The sequence below is a fragment of the Lycium barbarum genome, chromosome 3 (genome assembly GCF_019175385.1).
Source record: "Lycium barbarum isolate Lr01 chromosome 3, ASM1917538v2, whole genome shotgun sequence".
NCBI classification, from domain to species: Eukaryota; Viridiplantae; Streptophyta; class Magnoliopsida; order Solanales; family Solanaceae; genus Lycium; species Lycium barbarum.
The window spans coordinates 219643-236276 of NC_083339.1; the positions used below are offsets into that span (position 1 = coordinate 219643).

Below are 16634 nucleotides of genomic sequence, written 5' to 3' on the forward strand. Positions count from 1 at the left end.
TTTACTTATGAATTTAATATGTTGAGTTGAATAGAAAAGGAATAAATAATACAGCTAATACAAAAACCACTTTTGTATATCCAATAGAACTGGATGCAGTTATAATTGCATTGACTATTTTAGGTAGATTTTTTTTTTTTTTTTTGCTCTTTCAATTGTATAAATCCAATACATTTTTCATAGATTAAAATCGTCAATTAAGCGCTGGATTAAAATTTCACAAAATATTCTCTCTTTACCCTATATCATTATAGAAAAAGATAATTAAGGAAATATATGAGCAAAATAGAGAAAATGATTAAAATAATCTTTTATGTTTACATGTATTTTCTAAAGTAATTCTTTAGATGTATTCATTAGCAACCAAAAATTGGCAAAAATGAGTATCGGGAAGCACATTTCCATGTACAGTTTTTTCCGTTTATCTTCTAGTGTTTGGTGTAGCTTTTTTAGGTGTAGTTTTTGATACTTTTTGGTTCATATATGAAATTTAATAGAACTTTTATGGTATTTCTAATTAATTTTTTTCCTTCAAAATTTCCATTGAAATAACAATTAGAATTTGTTATTAAAGATACGAGGGAAAAGGGTCAAATATACCCCTCTATTATATTTTATTGGTTAACTTTGTCCTCCGTTAGCCAAAGTAGACAAATATATCCCTCTATTAGTCAAAGTACACAGATATATCCCTGAATGGATAGAAAATCCTAAATCAAACAAAATTACTCATGCTCCATCACTTAGATCAGACCCTACCCGACCAACAAAATTATTCACCCCCTCTCCTCCCCCACACCCTAATATACCCCTCTACCCGACCTAAACTACTCAAGGTTTACTTAGACACGACCCGACCAACAAAACAAAAGGTTCAGTTTTGTTGCTGATCATAATCTGGTTTAGTTCAGTTTTCCTTCTATTTTGGTTCAGTTGGTGATCAAGTTTGGTTCAGTTTTGGTGCTGATATGGTTCAGTTTTGTTGTCGATACTGGTTCAGAAATCTAGCTTGGTTCAATTTTGTTGCTGATCATAATCTGGTTTTGGTTCATGTGTTGCAACCAATTGTTTAGCTAACTTATGGTTCATGTCTTGAAATCATATTTTGAGTTTTAGTTTGAGACAGTTTTGATACATGTTTTGGTTTGAGTTTGGTTCAGTTTTGTGCAAATTTTTCTAACAGGCTTTGTCCAGTTTTTGCTGTTTATAAAAAAATCGCAATTATATCTTGTTGTACTACTACTACCGCAAACTTTCCAACCAAACTCCCACATATCCATTCTAGGGAACATGATCTTTTCCCCAAAAACCAAGTTCTGGGAACTCTCTGTTTCTCTCCCAAGAAAATACCCACTTGGGTTTCACTGCTCAAACTAGTAGTCAAACTAATTTTCTATCTACAATGGATGAAAATTATAAATTGGAAGTTAGTTCAATTGATATCTCAAGGGGTATTGTAAAGAATTGGAAATTGTTGTAAGAGCTGTACATATGGCTTGCTTGCTCTGCCAGAGAGTTTAAGAAAATTTGTAGGTTGGGTTGAGTCTAAGTGATGGGGCATGGGTAATTTTTGCTGATTTGAGATTTTTCATCAATTCAAGGGTATATTTGTGTATTTTGGCTAACGGAGGGGGGATTTTATATTTGTCTATTTTGGCTAACAGAGGAAAAAGTTAACCAATAAACTAAACGAGAGGGTTATATCTGACCCTTTTCCCTTTATTTTATGGAAAAAGGGTCAAACATACCCCTCTATTTTAGTTTAATAGTTAAATATACCCGCCGTTAGTTAAAGTAGATAAATATATCCTTTTCGTTAAGAAAGTACATAAATATACCCTTCAGTTTACAGAATCCCCAATTCCGTCATTAATTATCCGATTTAATTTTAAAAAAACCATGCCCGACCCGCCCCGACTCACAAATTAAATTCTTTCCACTCAAATATACCTACAACTACTACAACCGACCCAACACAACCACAACCAGTAAATTCTTCATAACCATCTTTAACCATGTCCTCAGACATCACTGAACAAAACAAAAAAGATCATTCGATCTCAGTAAATACATTAAATCCTTAATACAGTATTGAATATCATATGCAAAATACCAGAGAAAGCTTTGGCTTGGAGCAAACTGAGATAAATTTCTTCAAGTATCACGTATCCAGGTAGCTAGCAACATTAAAATCAATAAAAATGAAAGCTTTAGGCTTAAAAAGGCTAGAAAATCTCTACGACAAGCCTTCTTTCTAAACAACGGTCCTCCAATCTAAAATTAAAAACTAAAAATCAACAATCTCTTTAAGTTTTAGGCACAAAACAATTGGGGTTGCTATGACGAATTTACTGGTTGTGGTGGTGGAAGTGGTGGTGGTGGTTGTGTTGGGTCGGTTGTAGTGATGGTGGTATATTTGGGTGGAAAGAATTTAATTAGCGGGTCGGGCATGGGTTTTTTTTTAAGTTAAATCGGGTAATTAATGGTGGAATTGAGGATTCTGTCGACTTAGAGGTATATTTGTGTACTTTCTTAACGGAAGGGGTATATTTATCTACTTTGATTAACGGAAGGAGATATTTATCTACTTTGACTAACAGAGGGTATATTTAACTATTAAACTAAAGTAGAGGGGTATATTTGACTCTTTTCCCTTATTTTATTGTATCTTGGGAAAAGGGTCAAAAATGCTCCTCTACTTTGGAAAAAATGTTAAAAATATCCTCTAAATTAATTTTAGGTCAAAAATATCCCTCCAGTCATTAAAGTTTTCAAATATATCAATGTCTTAATGGAAATCCGCAACATAATCCGATTTTATTTTTAAACCCACTCCATTTAAAACCGACCCAATTAAATAAAAAACGCATATGGGTTGCCCGCTCCCGTGCGTAGTGGCTCCTGATGTAGGACTCGGGAACAAATTGATCACATATGGGTTTTTTTATGTAGTTGGGTCTGTTTTAAAAATGAAATCGAGTTATATTGCGGATTTCCGTTAAGACAGGAGTATATTTGAAAACTTTAATAACGAGAGGGATATTTTTAACTCAAAATTAGTTTACAGGATTTTTTAACCTTTTTTCCAAAGTAAAGGAGTATTTTTGACTCTTTTCCCTAAAATAAATGACCGAGACCAAAAGTTCTCACAAGGTGAGAGTTGGGAAAAAAGAAATAATTACATTTGGGGCCTTTAACGTGTTTTCTCGTACATTCGACCACAAAACGACAAAACAATAAAAATATGGGGGGAATCTCTAAGATAAATACTATTTGCAGGGTCCTTATATAAAATACATCCAAATTTACAAGCCCAAATTTTGAGTACTGTACCTTTTTCCATCGTTTGAGTTCAAGAATCAGACTTCAGATCAGCAATCAACAATTTTTCTTTCCTTTTTTGCCCCTTCAAAATTAACCATAAATGGCTATGACTATTGAAGGTACAATCTTTTTTGCTACTCCAGTTTCAGTTTTGAATTCCCAATAAACCCTTTTAATTTATTTGTTTAATTTTTCTTTCTACTAGTTTTATTATTTAGTGCTTATTTCTACTTCTAGTTGTTGTATCAAAAGTTTGAGATTTAAAGAAGTTGATTATCTGATTATAGTTGTTGGGGTTCTTTGGCAGATGAATTTAAATGACCCAATTCTAGTTTATTGTTTTCTTTAATAATTTTACTACAGCTGAAATACTTCTGATTAATATTTTAGGCTATGGTTCAAAAAGTATACATTTTTTTCCAGTTTCTTCTTGGGTTTTTTGATGGCAATAGAATTATTAACTCATCCATGACCCAGTTCTAGTTTTTTTTTTTTTTTTTGAGTTCTTTAATAGTGTTACTAGAGCTGAAATACTTCTGAAGTATATATTTAGGCTTATGGTTCAAAAAGTTTACATTTTTGATACTTGTTATTTGCTTTTTGCTAGCAATAGAGTTCTTACTAAATCTTTAATTTTGGGCAGCTTATAATATGTCCAATCGTTTTGCTTTTAACCCAAGCTCGATTTTTTTGAATCATTTTGCACTAAAACTTGTCCAAGTTGCATTGTATTGTCAAGAAGAACTGTAGAAGTATTACATAAATTCAATCATCATTTAAGCGGATTTATAATGGAGAATTGTTCTGTAAGATTGTTCATATTACTTTCTACAGTTCTACTGTATTAAAGCAGCACGAAAAAAATATATGCAGAAATGGTATTTATGCTGAAACAGGAAAGGATAAATATAAGTCGAAGCTGTTTACGCTGATTTTGTCAATGTGGATGATGAAATACAAATGCTCCTATGGTATTGATGAAACCACTGTTACAATCTAAGAATTTTAGAAGAAATTCTAGATAAGAACTAAGCTATGCTAAAGGAAATTAAGAGATAATTTCATAAATAAGCTCCGAATGAGCTGAAAGTAGTTACAAGTACCCTCCCTTCGAGAAGGCTGAACTAAAAATAAGAAATTACATTTGGGGAAAATATGTAAAAAACAACTAGTAATTATAACTATAGTGATCTATTTGTAAATGTCCTGAAGTTAACAGCTAACTCTAACAACCTTAGCTGATCAATGCATGTATAAACTTTCATAGCCTCTGCACCAACCTTCTCAAGCAACTCAATTGCAGGCCATATCCATATTTTATCAACCATAGGGCTGGCAGCACTATAACAGCTATCTGGGGATAACAAGGGAATAAAAGGAACTATAAGGGGTTAAACACAAGATAAAAGATTTCACGACTAAAATCATAAAAGGACTCTGCTAACTAATTTTAACAACAATTGTCTAGCTTGAGCATTGACAACACTTTAATGTTGCATTCGATTCTCTCTCGAAGCCAATCTTGTCCTCAAGGTTGGAATGGAAAGAAGGAAACTTAGCCTTGATGGTGTAGAAATCTTCCCAAGTGACTTCTTCCTGCTATAAATTCGCCCATTGTACTTAAATTTGTGTAGCAACCTTGTTTCCCTTTTGCTGTTACCATTTCGGAAAAAGAAGAACCTTGTTTCCCTTTTGATAATCATCCGTCAAGAACAACTATAGGCCCAACTGTCCATCCTTAGCCATCAAGGGTGGATCTTGAGACATAGAGTGCTCACTCCAGACATGAAACACAAGGTACAAACGACAATAATTGGGAAGACGAAGCTCATAAGCTACTGGATTTATATTTCGAATCATCTCGCGCAAATCATAACGTTTTGTTCTAGCTTCTGATTCTTCCTTAGGGCCAAGGAATATCGTTGAGGGGGTTGCTGCTCAAGGAATACATAGTCCCCAATGGTGAACTCTCTTTCTGTTCTATGAGGGTTTTCTTAGACCTTCACTCTACTTTGAGCCTCTTCCAAGTTTTCCTTCAGCCTTTTTTGCCATAAGTTTTCTGTCCCTTAAACGTTGATCAACAACTTCGACCTTGGAGTGTCCAACCAGATGGAAGTGGAAGTGAGGAGGGTAGCCGTACTAGGCTTCAAAAAGGAGTAGCTTCCAGTGAAGTGGGTTTTGTACCACTACTTCGCAAGAAAGCTGTTGGTGCCATTGACTAGGCTAGGGTCATGCAATGTAGGTAGGACTCCAAACATTGGCTGACTTTCTCAGTTTGGCCATCCGATTGTGGATGGTAAGCTGACCTATTGTTAAATTCAACATGCTAGCATTGCTTTATGAGCCGTTTGTCCATGAGAATTATTCACTTTTTCCAGAATAATTTGTCACTTTCAAATTTAGTATTTGATTATATTCCCAAATCCAACTTGGAGTTGGATTCCAAATTTGAAAAAGTGCTCCAAACCTGTTTCCAATTCCATCTTTATATATTCCAAATAAAGTGGTCTTTTCTCTCCTTTGCAAAAAGTATAGCCAAACACAAATCCATCTTCATCTCCAACTTCATAAATTCCATATAAAGTGAAAAATATTTGAAATCTAGGGCCAAACGCCTACTTAGTAGATAAGTTGCTGGCTATTAAGTCAAAACACATGGAAGCATTGGAGAACTAGCAAAATGAGTAAGGTTTTATGCAAGCCTAATGGTTAAGCAAGATGAAAGGAGCACATCTGAGAGAGATGATCCAAAGTATGTCTTCAATTTCCTTCTGAAATTAGACTAGAATTATCCGATAAGGAGATTGTAGTTAAATAGTTGATCCTCTGGTGTGTGGTGACTACTTCTTACTCTGACTTCTAATTACACCTTAATACTCATTTGTAATGAATCACAATCCAACTTGTCTTTCAATCAGTAATAATCTGAAAACTTTCAAACTGATTAGTCTACTCAATTTACTGTTGCATGAAGCTACGAGGTAAAACTTGGTCTATCTGGCTAGATTGGGATGAATAGAGAAGGGCATTATTTCATCTATTTGATGTTTCTCTTCGAGAATATTTCTAATTCCATGCAGCTTGTAACTTTTAAATTGTCGAATCTCATTCACACAATTACTAACTTGATTTCTTCTTGTCCTCTGTCTCATCTCAATGGTTCAATTGCTGGTTTTCACTTTCCGGATATAGTGTAAGTGATTCAACTTATATTTGCCACTAGTCTGTATCTCTGGTCGACTGTTTTCTAATATAATGTCTGATCCAGGCTTGCGGGGCTTGCCTTCATGTTCTCTTCCAGCATCTTGTTACAGATCCTGGTAGGTCTTATAAATTATTTTTTTTCCTATGTGATGAATGTTTGCCGTGTATTTCCAATGGTTGTGCAAGTACCGATGAATGTAGTGTATTGCTTGTGTAATAACAAGTTCAATTCAGTTGAGTCTTTTTTTTTTCCCACTGTTTCTGTCAAATCCAACCGACAGAGTTTGGTAAATATTTACGGAGACTAAAAATGTTAACTTTTTGCTAAACTTAAAGGACCAAGGCTATTAACTGCATACTTAAAGGACTATGTTTAACCTACGCTCAAACATAAGGGACAATTTTTTTTTTATTTTCTCTATGTGTATGTTGTGTGCAAACAAGAGGATTATTCTGTTTACTTTTTGTGCATCTAATCTATTTCTTAAAGTTAACAATTCCTTGGATTTGCTTTGGTCTTATCTAAAGAGTTAATTGTAATGCTTTTACTGCATATTGTTTCTTGTAGGCTTGTGCTATATACAACAACTGGTGGCCAATGTTATCAGGTTTGTGAAAGAAATGTGATCTACATAGATACTCTTATTTCTGCATTTTTAAGGCAGAGTAAGCTCTAATTGTTGACTAACTCAGAAGATTACTTTGTTTTGACAGCTCTTATGTATGTTCTGGTTCCCATGCCATGCTTATTTTTTGGTGGTGGGTCCACACAGTTCCTAATAAGTCGAGATGGCGGGGGGTAAGATACTTTTATGATGTGCATAAGTTTATTGAATCTCCTTCTCCCATGAATTTCTACACCCGTGGTTGTAATCCTGTCAGATCAATCATGGTGTGTTCTAGTATTTTCCATCCATCTCTTTAGTACATCTTCTAGATCATGTTCAATTTGAAGTCGGAGAGATTTATATGAATTCTTATTTGATGCTCGTACATGCTTCATTCATAGCATAATTCTCCTCTTTCTTGATGAAGATTTCTGATATCTTACTCATTAGATGAATATTGTTGTACTGTAGGTGCTATATTGAGTTACTTGGGGTGCATAAACTGCAGAAAGTTGCTTATATTATATTTAGGGGATTTGATGATTGCCGCTAAGTTGCTCGGACTCTCCAAAAATGTTTGCCGCACCCGTGTCGGATCCTCCAAAAGTACACTACTTTTGGAGGATCCGACACGCACCGGTTGATATTTTTGAAGAGTCCGAGCAACATATTGATTGCTAACCTGTCATTGTTTGGATATTTTCTATCTGCCAAAAACTGTCGTGTTTGTGTTACTGCATTAATAAAGTTTGTTTTCATATGGTAAACATTTACATATTGGAGAGACTGGTTAGTGGTATGGATAATGAGCACATGTGAAGTATGTGGTCTGAAGTAAACTATATCCACTCAAAGTCGGGGTAAAAACTAGGCGAGGATGGGAAAGTAAAATGGTCTTAGTATTGTAGGTAGTAGGATTGGAAGATCAAGTTTTCTGCTAATATAAACTTGCACACCAGATGGCACCTATCATTGGGAAACTGTGCGTGTGATTCGGTTTGGACTTCAAGAATGTCTTAAAAAAATTACTCCTTGAAGAATGCAAGGATTGGTTATATTTCTTTTATTCATGATGCTCTAAGTGGATTGGATCGGATGGTTTATTTTTTCTGTTGCTAGTACCTTGGGTCATGTGGAAGTTTGAGTATCTATGGTTTGATGTTTTACTTTATGATGACTCGTGGCAAAGGCAGGATTTTCACCAAAGTGGTCTATAATGTACTGTACATAAATAAATGTGATATTGTATATATATACAGTGTGATTTTCGACAAAGGGGGTTCCCCCTTCCGCCCCTGATGCTGACCTCCTCCTTTGTTGTTTCTTCCTATCTTTTCTTTTGTACTTCTGAACAAATCCTTCTCATTTTAGGCCTTTTTGCTTTTCATCTTTGCAGGTGGATGGATGCTGCTAAGTTCTTAACAGGGGCATCAGCTGTGGGAAGCATAGCCATTCCCATTATTCTCAGGCATGCCGATCTCATCCAGACGGGAGCGATGTTCATCGAATTCGTGTCCTTCTTCATATTTGTTTGCACAGTAATGTGTTTTCATCGTGCCAGTCTTGATGACGAGTGGTGATGTAAAAAATGAGGTGTTGCGCTCTTTAGGTTCCTCGGCTGTAATTATGTGACCTGGTTTTGACGAACAAGAAATGTATAGCTTTGTCAGATTCCTGATGTGAGAGTTATTTTCTCAGAATTTGAACCTTTTGTAGTTATTTGCATAGATAGTTGCTAACAGATGATAAATCCTCAATCCTGTTGTCTAGAAGGCTCTATAAATATTGATGGTGAAGCATTCTGTGGATGTTTCTGCTTGAACTTGTGCTTATTTCAATTATTTGTGGTGCATTTTCATAAGCCTATTTTAGTTGAATTAAATTTGTCTATTTGTTTATCATTGCATGTTAAGATGATCATGGATTGTTGTGTGTTGTAGATTGTTCCAATTGTTAAGAAGCCAAACATGGTTATAATTCACATTTTTTCGGGTTCATCTTCGATGTTTTCTTAACTTTTCGAAGACCTTGCAGAACCGTACGTGAGATTTTCACCTCATACGGCTCCTCAGAGGTCACAAATAAATCTAAGGGCCCTTTCCTATTCTTTATCTTTATATGTTTGTCAGATAGAATCAAAATCTATCCTAAGGTCCCAAATTAGACTAATGGAATTCTGGGGCTTAAAACAAAATGAAAAATCGAAAAAATGATTCATTCCCCTTTCTAAGAGGAGTAGGACCTTTGGTTGATCTGTCCTTCCCCCTCCTTTCTTTGTAGATTATTAGCCCCGGGACACCTATACTTCAGAAAAGAAGAAAATTTCAGATGTTGCATATATAGTTTTAAGTGTTTTTGAGTAGCAAAAGTTGTTCTTAGAAACCAGAAAAAATAACTTTTTTCGGTAGCACTTTTGACAACTTGACCAAGCATGTATTATTGCTCTAATATTGATAAAAGTGTTTTCAATTGATTAACCAAATATAAATTACTACTACTCTATATAAGTATTGCCGAAGGTCTATCGAAAACAACGTCTTTGCCCCACAAAGATAAAGGTAACTTTTGAGTACATCCTATTCTTCTAAGACCCTACTCGTGGGATTATATTGGGTTGGGATTATATTGGGTTGTTATTACTCTATATAGGTACTTTTGACACTTCAATATAATTGAATTTTGGAAGTTTATTCAAATTAAACAAGCCGCTATAAGTAGACAATCATTTCAGTACAAAAATCCTTTGCCCTATTACCTCATATTGATAGAGACATGGAGACTTCCAACTTTGTCATTTTGGGAAGGCTCCGTTAACTACTTAAAAAAATTATTTTGTGATGGAGGATTTGCCACTTTTTTTGTCGCAAATTCGAGATCACAAATCAATTATAATCCCTACAAATTGATGAGTTCTATTATAAAACCACACAAATTATAACAGTTCTGTCCGTTATAAATATTTTATCAATAAATACGCATTTTTCTTGTAGTAGTGAACTATTTATTTATTACTAGTTAATTTTCTTACAAAGATTCTATAGCAAAATTGAAGTTTAATGAAAAGGAAACACAGAGAAATTAAGAACTTACAAATTCACTAATAGTCTTCTATATGCACAGAAGTTTTCTTTTTCCATCTTTCCTTTTCTCCTTTTCAGTCTTCAAATGTTTTCAGTATTTCTCTCGTCCTTTGCTGTACTTATGCACAAAGTTTTCTAGTCAATTGGTCAGTTTTTTCTTTATAATAATCCCTAAAAAATTGGAAGAATGAGGAGAAATTATATTATCCCTAGAAAAAAAAAAGGTAGTGTGCATTTGGTGCAGTTATTAATTTCCATGATCTCATAATCAGAGGCAGATCTAGTAGGTATATAACATATGAGTTCATGTGAACCGTATAGTTTCTGTGCAAACATTGTATATGTAAGAAATTCAATAAATATTTCTTTGTAAACTCAGTGATTATTGTAATATTAACTTGAGGTCATTGTAGAAATTCATAAACTTCAAAGCTTGAATCCGTCTTTACGTACTCATAATCTATTACTCCATAATTCATAGGCTAGAGTTTTTTGAATTAAACACTATGCATATAATAACTGTGCTTTTTTATTATTAAAAGTGAATATATACACATACATAAATAACGATGGTGTATATAATTTAACATAGCTAAAGATGGCAAAAACATAAAAGTCTAACGATGGCAAAAACATAGCTAAATAATTGCGTAAATTATGTGTAATATATGTTTGGATTATTGGTCAATCAAGAATCTTTGATTGGCGTCCTATGAATTACTTATGAAAGACAAAATTCTAGGATAGACAGTTGGACTAAGAAACAGTAACATACAAGTACAGCATTTTATTATAGTGTGGGAATATAATGCAATTTTTATTATAGTGTGGGAATATAATGCAATTTCTGGTAGCTTTCTAATATAATGTTTCATTTTCTTGGTCTAGTTTAACAATGATCGAGAAAATATAGTCTAACATGATGAAATATTGGAACCTAGCTCTCTTATTAGTTACAACAACAACAATATACCCAGTGTATTCCCACAAATGGGGTCTGAGAAGGTTAGTGTACACAGACCTTACCCTTATCTTAGGAGGTATAGATGTTGTTTTCGATAGACCTTCGACTCAAGGAAAAACATATCAAAACAGAACGGAACAGAAATAACGGAAGTGAAGAAGCAACAACGAAATACTCCCTCCGTCCCAATTTATATGATATAGTTTGACTGGACACAGAGTTTAAGGAATAAAGGAAGACTCTGAATCTTGTGGTTTAAAACAAGCTAAAGATATTTGTGTGGTTATAGATCATCCCGTTAAGCGTAAAAGGTAAAGTTTAAAGTTAAATTGTTGTCAAATAAGGAAATGTATTATTCTTTTTAGGACATACTAAAAAGGAAAGTGTATCAAATAAATTGGGACAGAGGGAGTACTAAAGATAACATGATCACAGAACATTGAGAAAGAAAACAAAAACTACAACCAAATAATACTATAATCAAAATATAAGAAGAAACAACTACAGGTAGTCACAGAAATCGAAGAACAATAAACTACAAGAATATGCCGACCTTCTACCTAATTACAAAAGAGTACAATTTCTAAACTTTGGGATCTAATAATTGATAGATTAATTTATCTAGAGTTATTTAACCCTAGCTAGTCCATCAAATCATCATACATACTTGAACCCTAGAAAGTAAAAAAAAAAAAAAAAACATAAAATCATAGGATTTATTCCATGTTCTACTTTTGATGAGGGAGTTAACCCTAGCTAAAACAACTTTATTCTCACTGTTAAATATAATTCCAGTCAAAATCCCATATGTTTTCAGACAAATCATCTAAACTTCCCATCGGCTGTGGATTTTCACCATTGTGTTCTCCTGATGATGAACTTTCTAATGAACTTGTTCCAATAATGCGATTATCATTATTCTGGTAAGTTGATGGTGCAGCCTGATGATCATGATCAACATTTATTGGTTGATGAGAGGGTAATAATAATCCTTCATTAATACCAGAACCAGCTGGCCTTCTATCAAATGCCCTAACGCACTTTGATTTCTTGTAGACTCTGCACAAGCTGAATTCATGCTGCAACTGCATGCATAAAATTAGACGTTGTAAAAAAAGTAGTTACATGATTAGGTCACTTAGTACATAATTAGAGGTAAATTTCTTGATAAACATTAATTAGTAACATAGGTTAACATTCACTGATAGTGTTCGCATTGCTCGTGTGTGCATAATCTAAATCCAAAATCTAAAAAGTTTAGTTTATATGTTGTGCCGATGCAAGAAGTATTTAGATAGTTAGGCCATTTAATAGGTAATTATAGATAATTCTTTTGATAAACTTTAATTGGTAATTAATCTGGTAAAAACAGTGAGTCAATTGCTATCACAAGTTATAAAACATGCATTGCTAGTAAAAAAAATTACATTGTCAGAGTACATAATTTAAAGAGTTTATGTTATATGCTTTGACAATTGCAAAATATATTTACCCAATTACGTCACTTAATAAGTAATTACAAGTATATATCTTGATAAACATTATATATTTACTCAATTACGTCACTTAATAAGTAATTACAAGTATATATTTTGATAAACATTAATTGGTAATCTAGTATAACCGGGCGGTGAGTCACGTGCTATCACATGTTAGCACCCACAACAAGTGTGTAAAAAACCTTTACAGTGCATGCTACAAGAGAAAATGGAATTAGCTACGGCATTTGTCGGTAATCTCTAGCTAATCCGTTGCTAAATAGCTTTTCGCTAATTAGATTTTCTTATAATCCGTCGCTAATCCGTAGCTAAATGAGATTAGCATGAGATTTTGCTGTTTAGCTACGAAAATTTTTCCATCGCTGATTCCATGTTTTTCTTGTAGTCATGTACATAACTTATATAAAAATTTTAAATTGTTTATGTTGTATGCTTCGTTCGTGCAAAAAATATTTACACAATTATATTACTTATAAGATCATTACGGCCGAATCTCTATGACAAAAAATAAATGAGTAACTCGATAAAATTGATAACCGATATATACTATAATAGGACTAGCTATACTAATCGTATAAAAAGATTTTTACATAAGTTAACTTCAAATATAGGAGAGAAAAAACTGGTCCCTTTGTACGTTATATGTCTGAAGCTGTAATTATTAATGGTGCATGATGTGGTGTCTCTCTCTCTCGAGAAAATGACAATGTTATAATCATGACATCGTAAAATTTATTAAAACATACACGAAGAAAGGAAGGAACCACAAAAGAAACATACATAACTTTTAAAGGAAATCAATACTTCTGCAATATATGAATTTAATTGAGAGTTAACAATTATGAAATATACATCAAATCTTTAAAATAAGATGAGGAAGAATAACCTAGAAATCATGTGTGTAGTCCTATTTTTCATGCGTGGTGAACTAAACAATTTTATTTGTTAATATCATGTATTGTCTATTATCAATATATTCTAACCAATAGTTGAAGCAAAAGAAGATAATCATGAAGAAGCATATGCCAAACACTAAATGATACCTAGTAAAAAACAATCAAATACTCCATATAACACTTTGTTTTTTTCCATATACAAGTTGACAATTCAAACAATCAATAATTTTCCTAGGTCCCATGTGTCATACTTGTGGCGGATATAATTAATTAATAAATAAGGGTATCAGAGCAGACAGAGATCCTTGATCGGATCGATTCCATGTGCTTGGACATGAAAACAAAGAATTTGATAGTTAAGAGAGCGTGTTAAAAATACATACCTTTCTAATTAGTCTGCTTCAAATAAAATGTCAAATGAAAAATAGTTTAATTTAAAATTTTCATTTTACCTTTAACAAATATTTTATAGCTATATGAATATCTATATGTTAGATTATACATCTTAATCCCCTTAAGTTCTATTCCCAATAAATATTGTCATATAAATTAGGATAGAAGGAATGCCTATGTAACATCTACTAAATTCAGTGCATTTGTCTAAATAAATGATTAATAAGCTACAATTATGCTTTCTTGTCAGACCCATCTTCAATCATGATATATAGGGTTACTGCTTCGGGTTTTGTAAATACCAAATCAAATTGATTATGTCAAGTTTTAAATCTATAAACCAAACCAATAAAAGTCGAGTTTTCAATCTCGGGGTTTCAAGGGTTTTTTCGAGGTTATTCAATCGGTAGATTCTTCATACAAAACATATAACTTGTGCTTCAAATATTTCTTTAGTCCTAGTAAGATGTTTCTTAAAAAAAAAAAACATAAAATGCGAGATGTGAGTGATGACATTGTATTAAAATATTCAACAAAAAAAGATAATGAAATCACATAAAACAAACATTACTACTAATTAATAAGTCATAATGTGATCATAAGCTAAAAGTATTAAGTCATGCTAAAAGAAGTATGACTAATAAGTATATTAATTACATGATCACTAAACATTAAAGAAAAATAAAACTAAGTTATGTATTTTCAATCTAAACCTGTATAAAACTGAAGAATAGATACCCAACATGATTGTCATTTCTAGTATTTTTTTTCTCAAGGTGGTAACACTCGTCAGAGAAACCACACTTTTATTTAGTTAATTATGTCTCAACAACTAGTTTCACTTATTATGAACAATTTTCGTTGTTATCTTTTAGGTGACACGTGATAGTATAATTTTTCCCACATGATTGGTGTATACAATTTTAAAAAAAAAATCACTCGTTGTCCGATACCTGGAGTCCCGATTAATCCGAATTCACATCGTGTAAGGTGCCTTCAAGGCAAAGCTCTCAAACCAGGACATTTTTTTTCTATCCAAAACTCAAATCCGAGACCTTTAATTAAGGTTGGAGGAATTCTATTAATCCCACTGCATGAATTGTTTGGTGGTTCGCATATAAAAGTTAAACTCGTGATGAAAACCTAGAAGTACAACAACTAATTAGTTTTAAAATAGAACTCTAATTTTGTAGGGTTGTAAAACTGACCTTTAAATTTGTAACATTATTGGCTACTGAAGCTTCTCTAACACTGGCTTTATACTCATTCATCTTCCACTGTGTCTTCTTCCCGTTTGGAGCTCTTCCTTTATAGAAAACCATTGTTCTTTTGCCTCCAATAATTTTATTATTTGATGAATATACATATCCAGGAGTACCAGTAGCTTTCCAATATCCTTGTGTTGTAAGTCTAGTAGGTCTCCCTCCTCTAGCTTCCCTATCTTGAATTGGAATGAAGAAAAACCATTGCTCAGTGTCACGTTTTATGACTTCTCCTGCCATTTCTGCTTTTCAAGAATCACATTTAATTAGAGGAAGAAGGGTTAAGAAAAAGAGTTCTATGATATATAATTATAGATATTTGTCCGTTGAAGTGTATGAATATCTCATCTAAAAGCTTAATTTGTTACTAGAAATCTGCAAATTCTCCCACGGATAATTCTGTCAGAACGTCGTGAATAATCTAGGTTTCTGGCGGAAATCTATGGGAAACAATTTCCTACAAGCTAGTTCATTTCCATGGATTTTGACGCAAATTCCGTGGGAAATTAAATTCATAGGTTATTACACACTTATATTTATTGAGTTAATGGTCAAAAACACACTTGAGCTATCATTTTTTTGCAAGTTTCACATCCCAACTAGCAGGTGTTCCTTTTTCCTTCATGAACTATATCATCTATGTATTAAAACACACACCAACTATCAGCTGTTCCCTTGTCCTACTTGATAGGGTTTAGGGTCTTAGGTACTCGATAGTATGAAATCATGCACACAATTTTTTATTTACCCAAAAAAAAAAAGGATGAAGAAAAATTTATCATGAGGGCAAAAATACGAACCTGGAAGTTCAGATGGATTGTGATGATAAATATTAATAACTGGTATAACTCGTTGAATGTCATCGTTTCTTTTTCCTTCAAGCTTATTTCTCAGATAAAATTCCACCAATTCTTCTTCTGTTGGATAAAACCTATATCCTGGTGGTACCGTATGATTATCATACATATTTTCCATTTTTACAAAACAATCTCCAATTTTGTTTTTTGTATTTTGAAGCGCTCTCTCTCTCTCTCTCACTCACTCATTAATCATTACTCTCTCTCTCTAGGTTTCTTGATGATTTTTTCTTTGTGCATGTCATGTTTTATTGTAGCTTCGTATTTATAGATTTAAAATGAGAAAAAATAGGGTTTTTTTGGGGGTTGGGAAAAGAGGGGGGGGGGGGGGGGGGGGTTGAGAGGCAAGGAGAAGGAAAGGAGTAAAATTAAAACGAGTGAGATAATGAAAGAAGGGTTCAAGATAGACTTAGAAATTTCCACGACGTGTGTGAACAAGAAGGAAACCTTACTACAATTTCCTTCTTTCCGAGTAGTACTGTATGTATTGAGTACATGTACATTTATTTTAAGAATAAAATGGTGGCTTTAGTCAAGCAATTTCTAC

The 16634-nt window shown here is 33.2% G+C and overlaps 2 protein-coding genes across 2 annotated transcripts; one reads left to right on the forward strand and one right to left on the reverse strand.

Moving 5' to 3' along the window:
* Positions 1-3480: 3480 nt before the first annotated feature.
* On the forward strand, positions 3481-8958 carry LOC132629798 (vacuolar protein sorting-associated protein 55 homolog). The gene is made up of 5 exons (XM_060345157.1): positions 3481-6517; positions 6593-6644; positions 7097-7136; positions 7243-7327; positions 8533-8958. The coding sequence occupies exons 1-5, from the start codon at positions 6336-6338 to the stop codon at positions 8714-8716; spliced, it is 543 nt and encodes a 180-aa protein (XP_060201140.1). The 5' UTR covers positions 3481-6335; the 3' UTR covers positions 8717-8958.
* Positions 8959-11594: 2636 nt separating this feature from the next.
* Positions 11595-16308, reverse strand: LOC132633615 (NAC domain-containing protein 90-like). The gene is made up of 3 exons (XM_060350149.1): positions 16031-16308; positions 15177-15472; positions 11595-12265 (listed from the first exon to the last, which is right to left on the reverse strand). The coding sequence occupies exons 1-3, from the start codon at positions 16203-16205 to the stop codon at positions 11960-11962; spliced, it is 777 nt and encodes a 258-aa protein (XP_060206132.1). The 5' UTR covers positions 16206-16308; the 3' UTR covers positions 11595-11959.
* Between the last annotated feature and the right edge of the window lie 326 nt (positions 16309-16634).

What these genes read in the sequence shown, in the direction of transcription:
- LOC132629798 (XM_060345157.1), top strand. Translation starts at nt 6,336, where the DNA reads ATGAATAGAGAAGGGCATTATTTCATCTATTTGATGTTTCTCTTCGAG. An exon ending in TTTCACTTTCCGGATATAGT is followed by an intron (nt 6,518 to 6,592) that starts GTAAGTGATTCA and finishes TGTCTGATCCAG; the next exon opens with GCTTGCGGGGCTTGCCTTCA. An exon ending in GCATCTTGTTACAGATCCTG is followed by an intron (nt 6,645 to 7,096) that starts GTAGGTCTTATA and finishes TGTTTCTTGTAG; the next exon opens with GCTTGTGCTATATACAACAA.
- LOC132633615 (XM_060350149.1), bottom strand. Translation starts at nt 16,205, where the DNA reads ATGGAAAATATGTATGATAATCATACGGTACCACCAGGATATAGGTTT. An exon ending in CAATCCATCTGAACTTCCAG is followed by an intron (nt 15,473 to 16,030) that starts GTTCGTATTTTT and finishes CTTGAAAAGCAG; the next exon opens with AAATGGCAGGAGAAGTCATA. An exon ending in ATAATGTTACAAATTTAAAG is followed by an intron (nt 12,266 to 15,176) that starts GTCAGTTTTACA and finishes TTATGCATGCAG; the next exon opens with TTGCAGCATGAATTCAGCTT.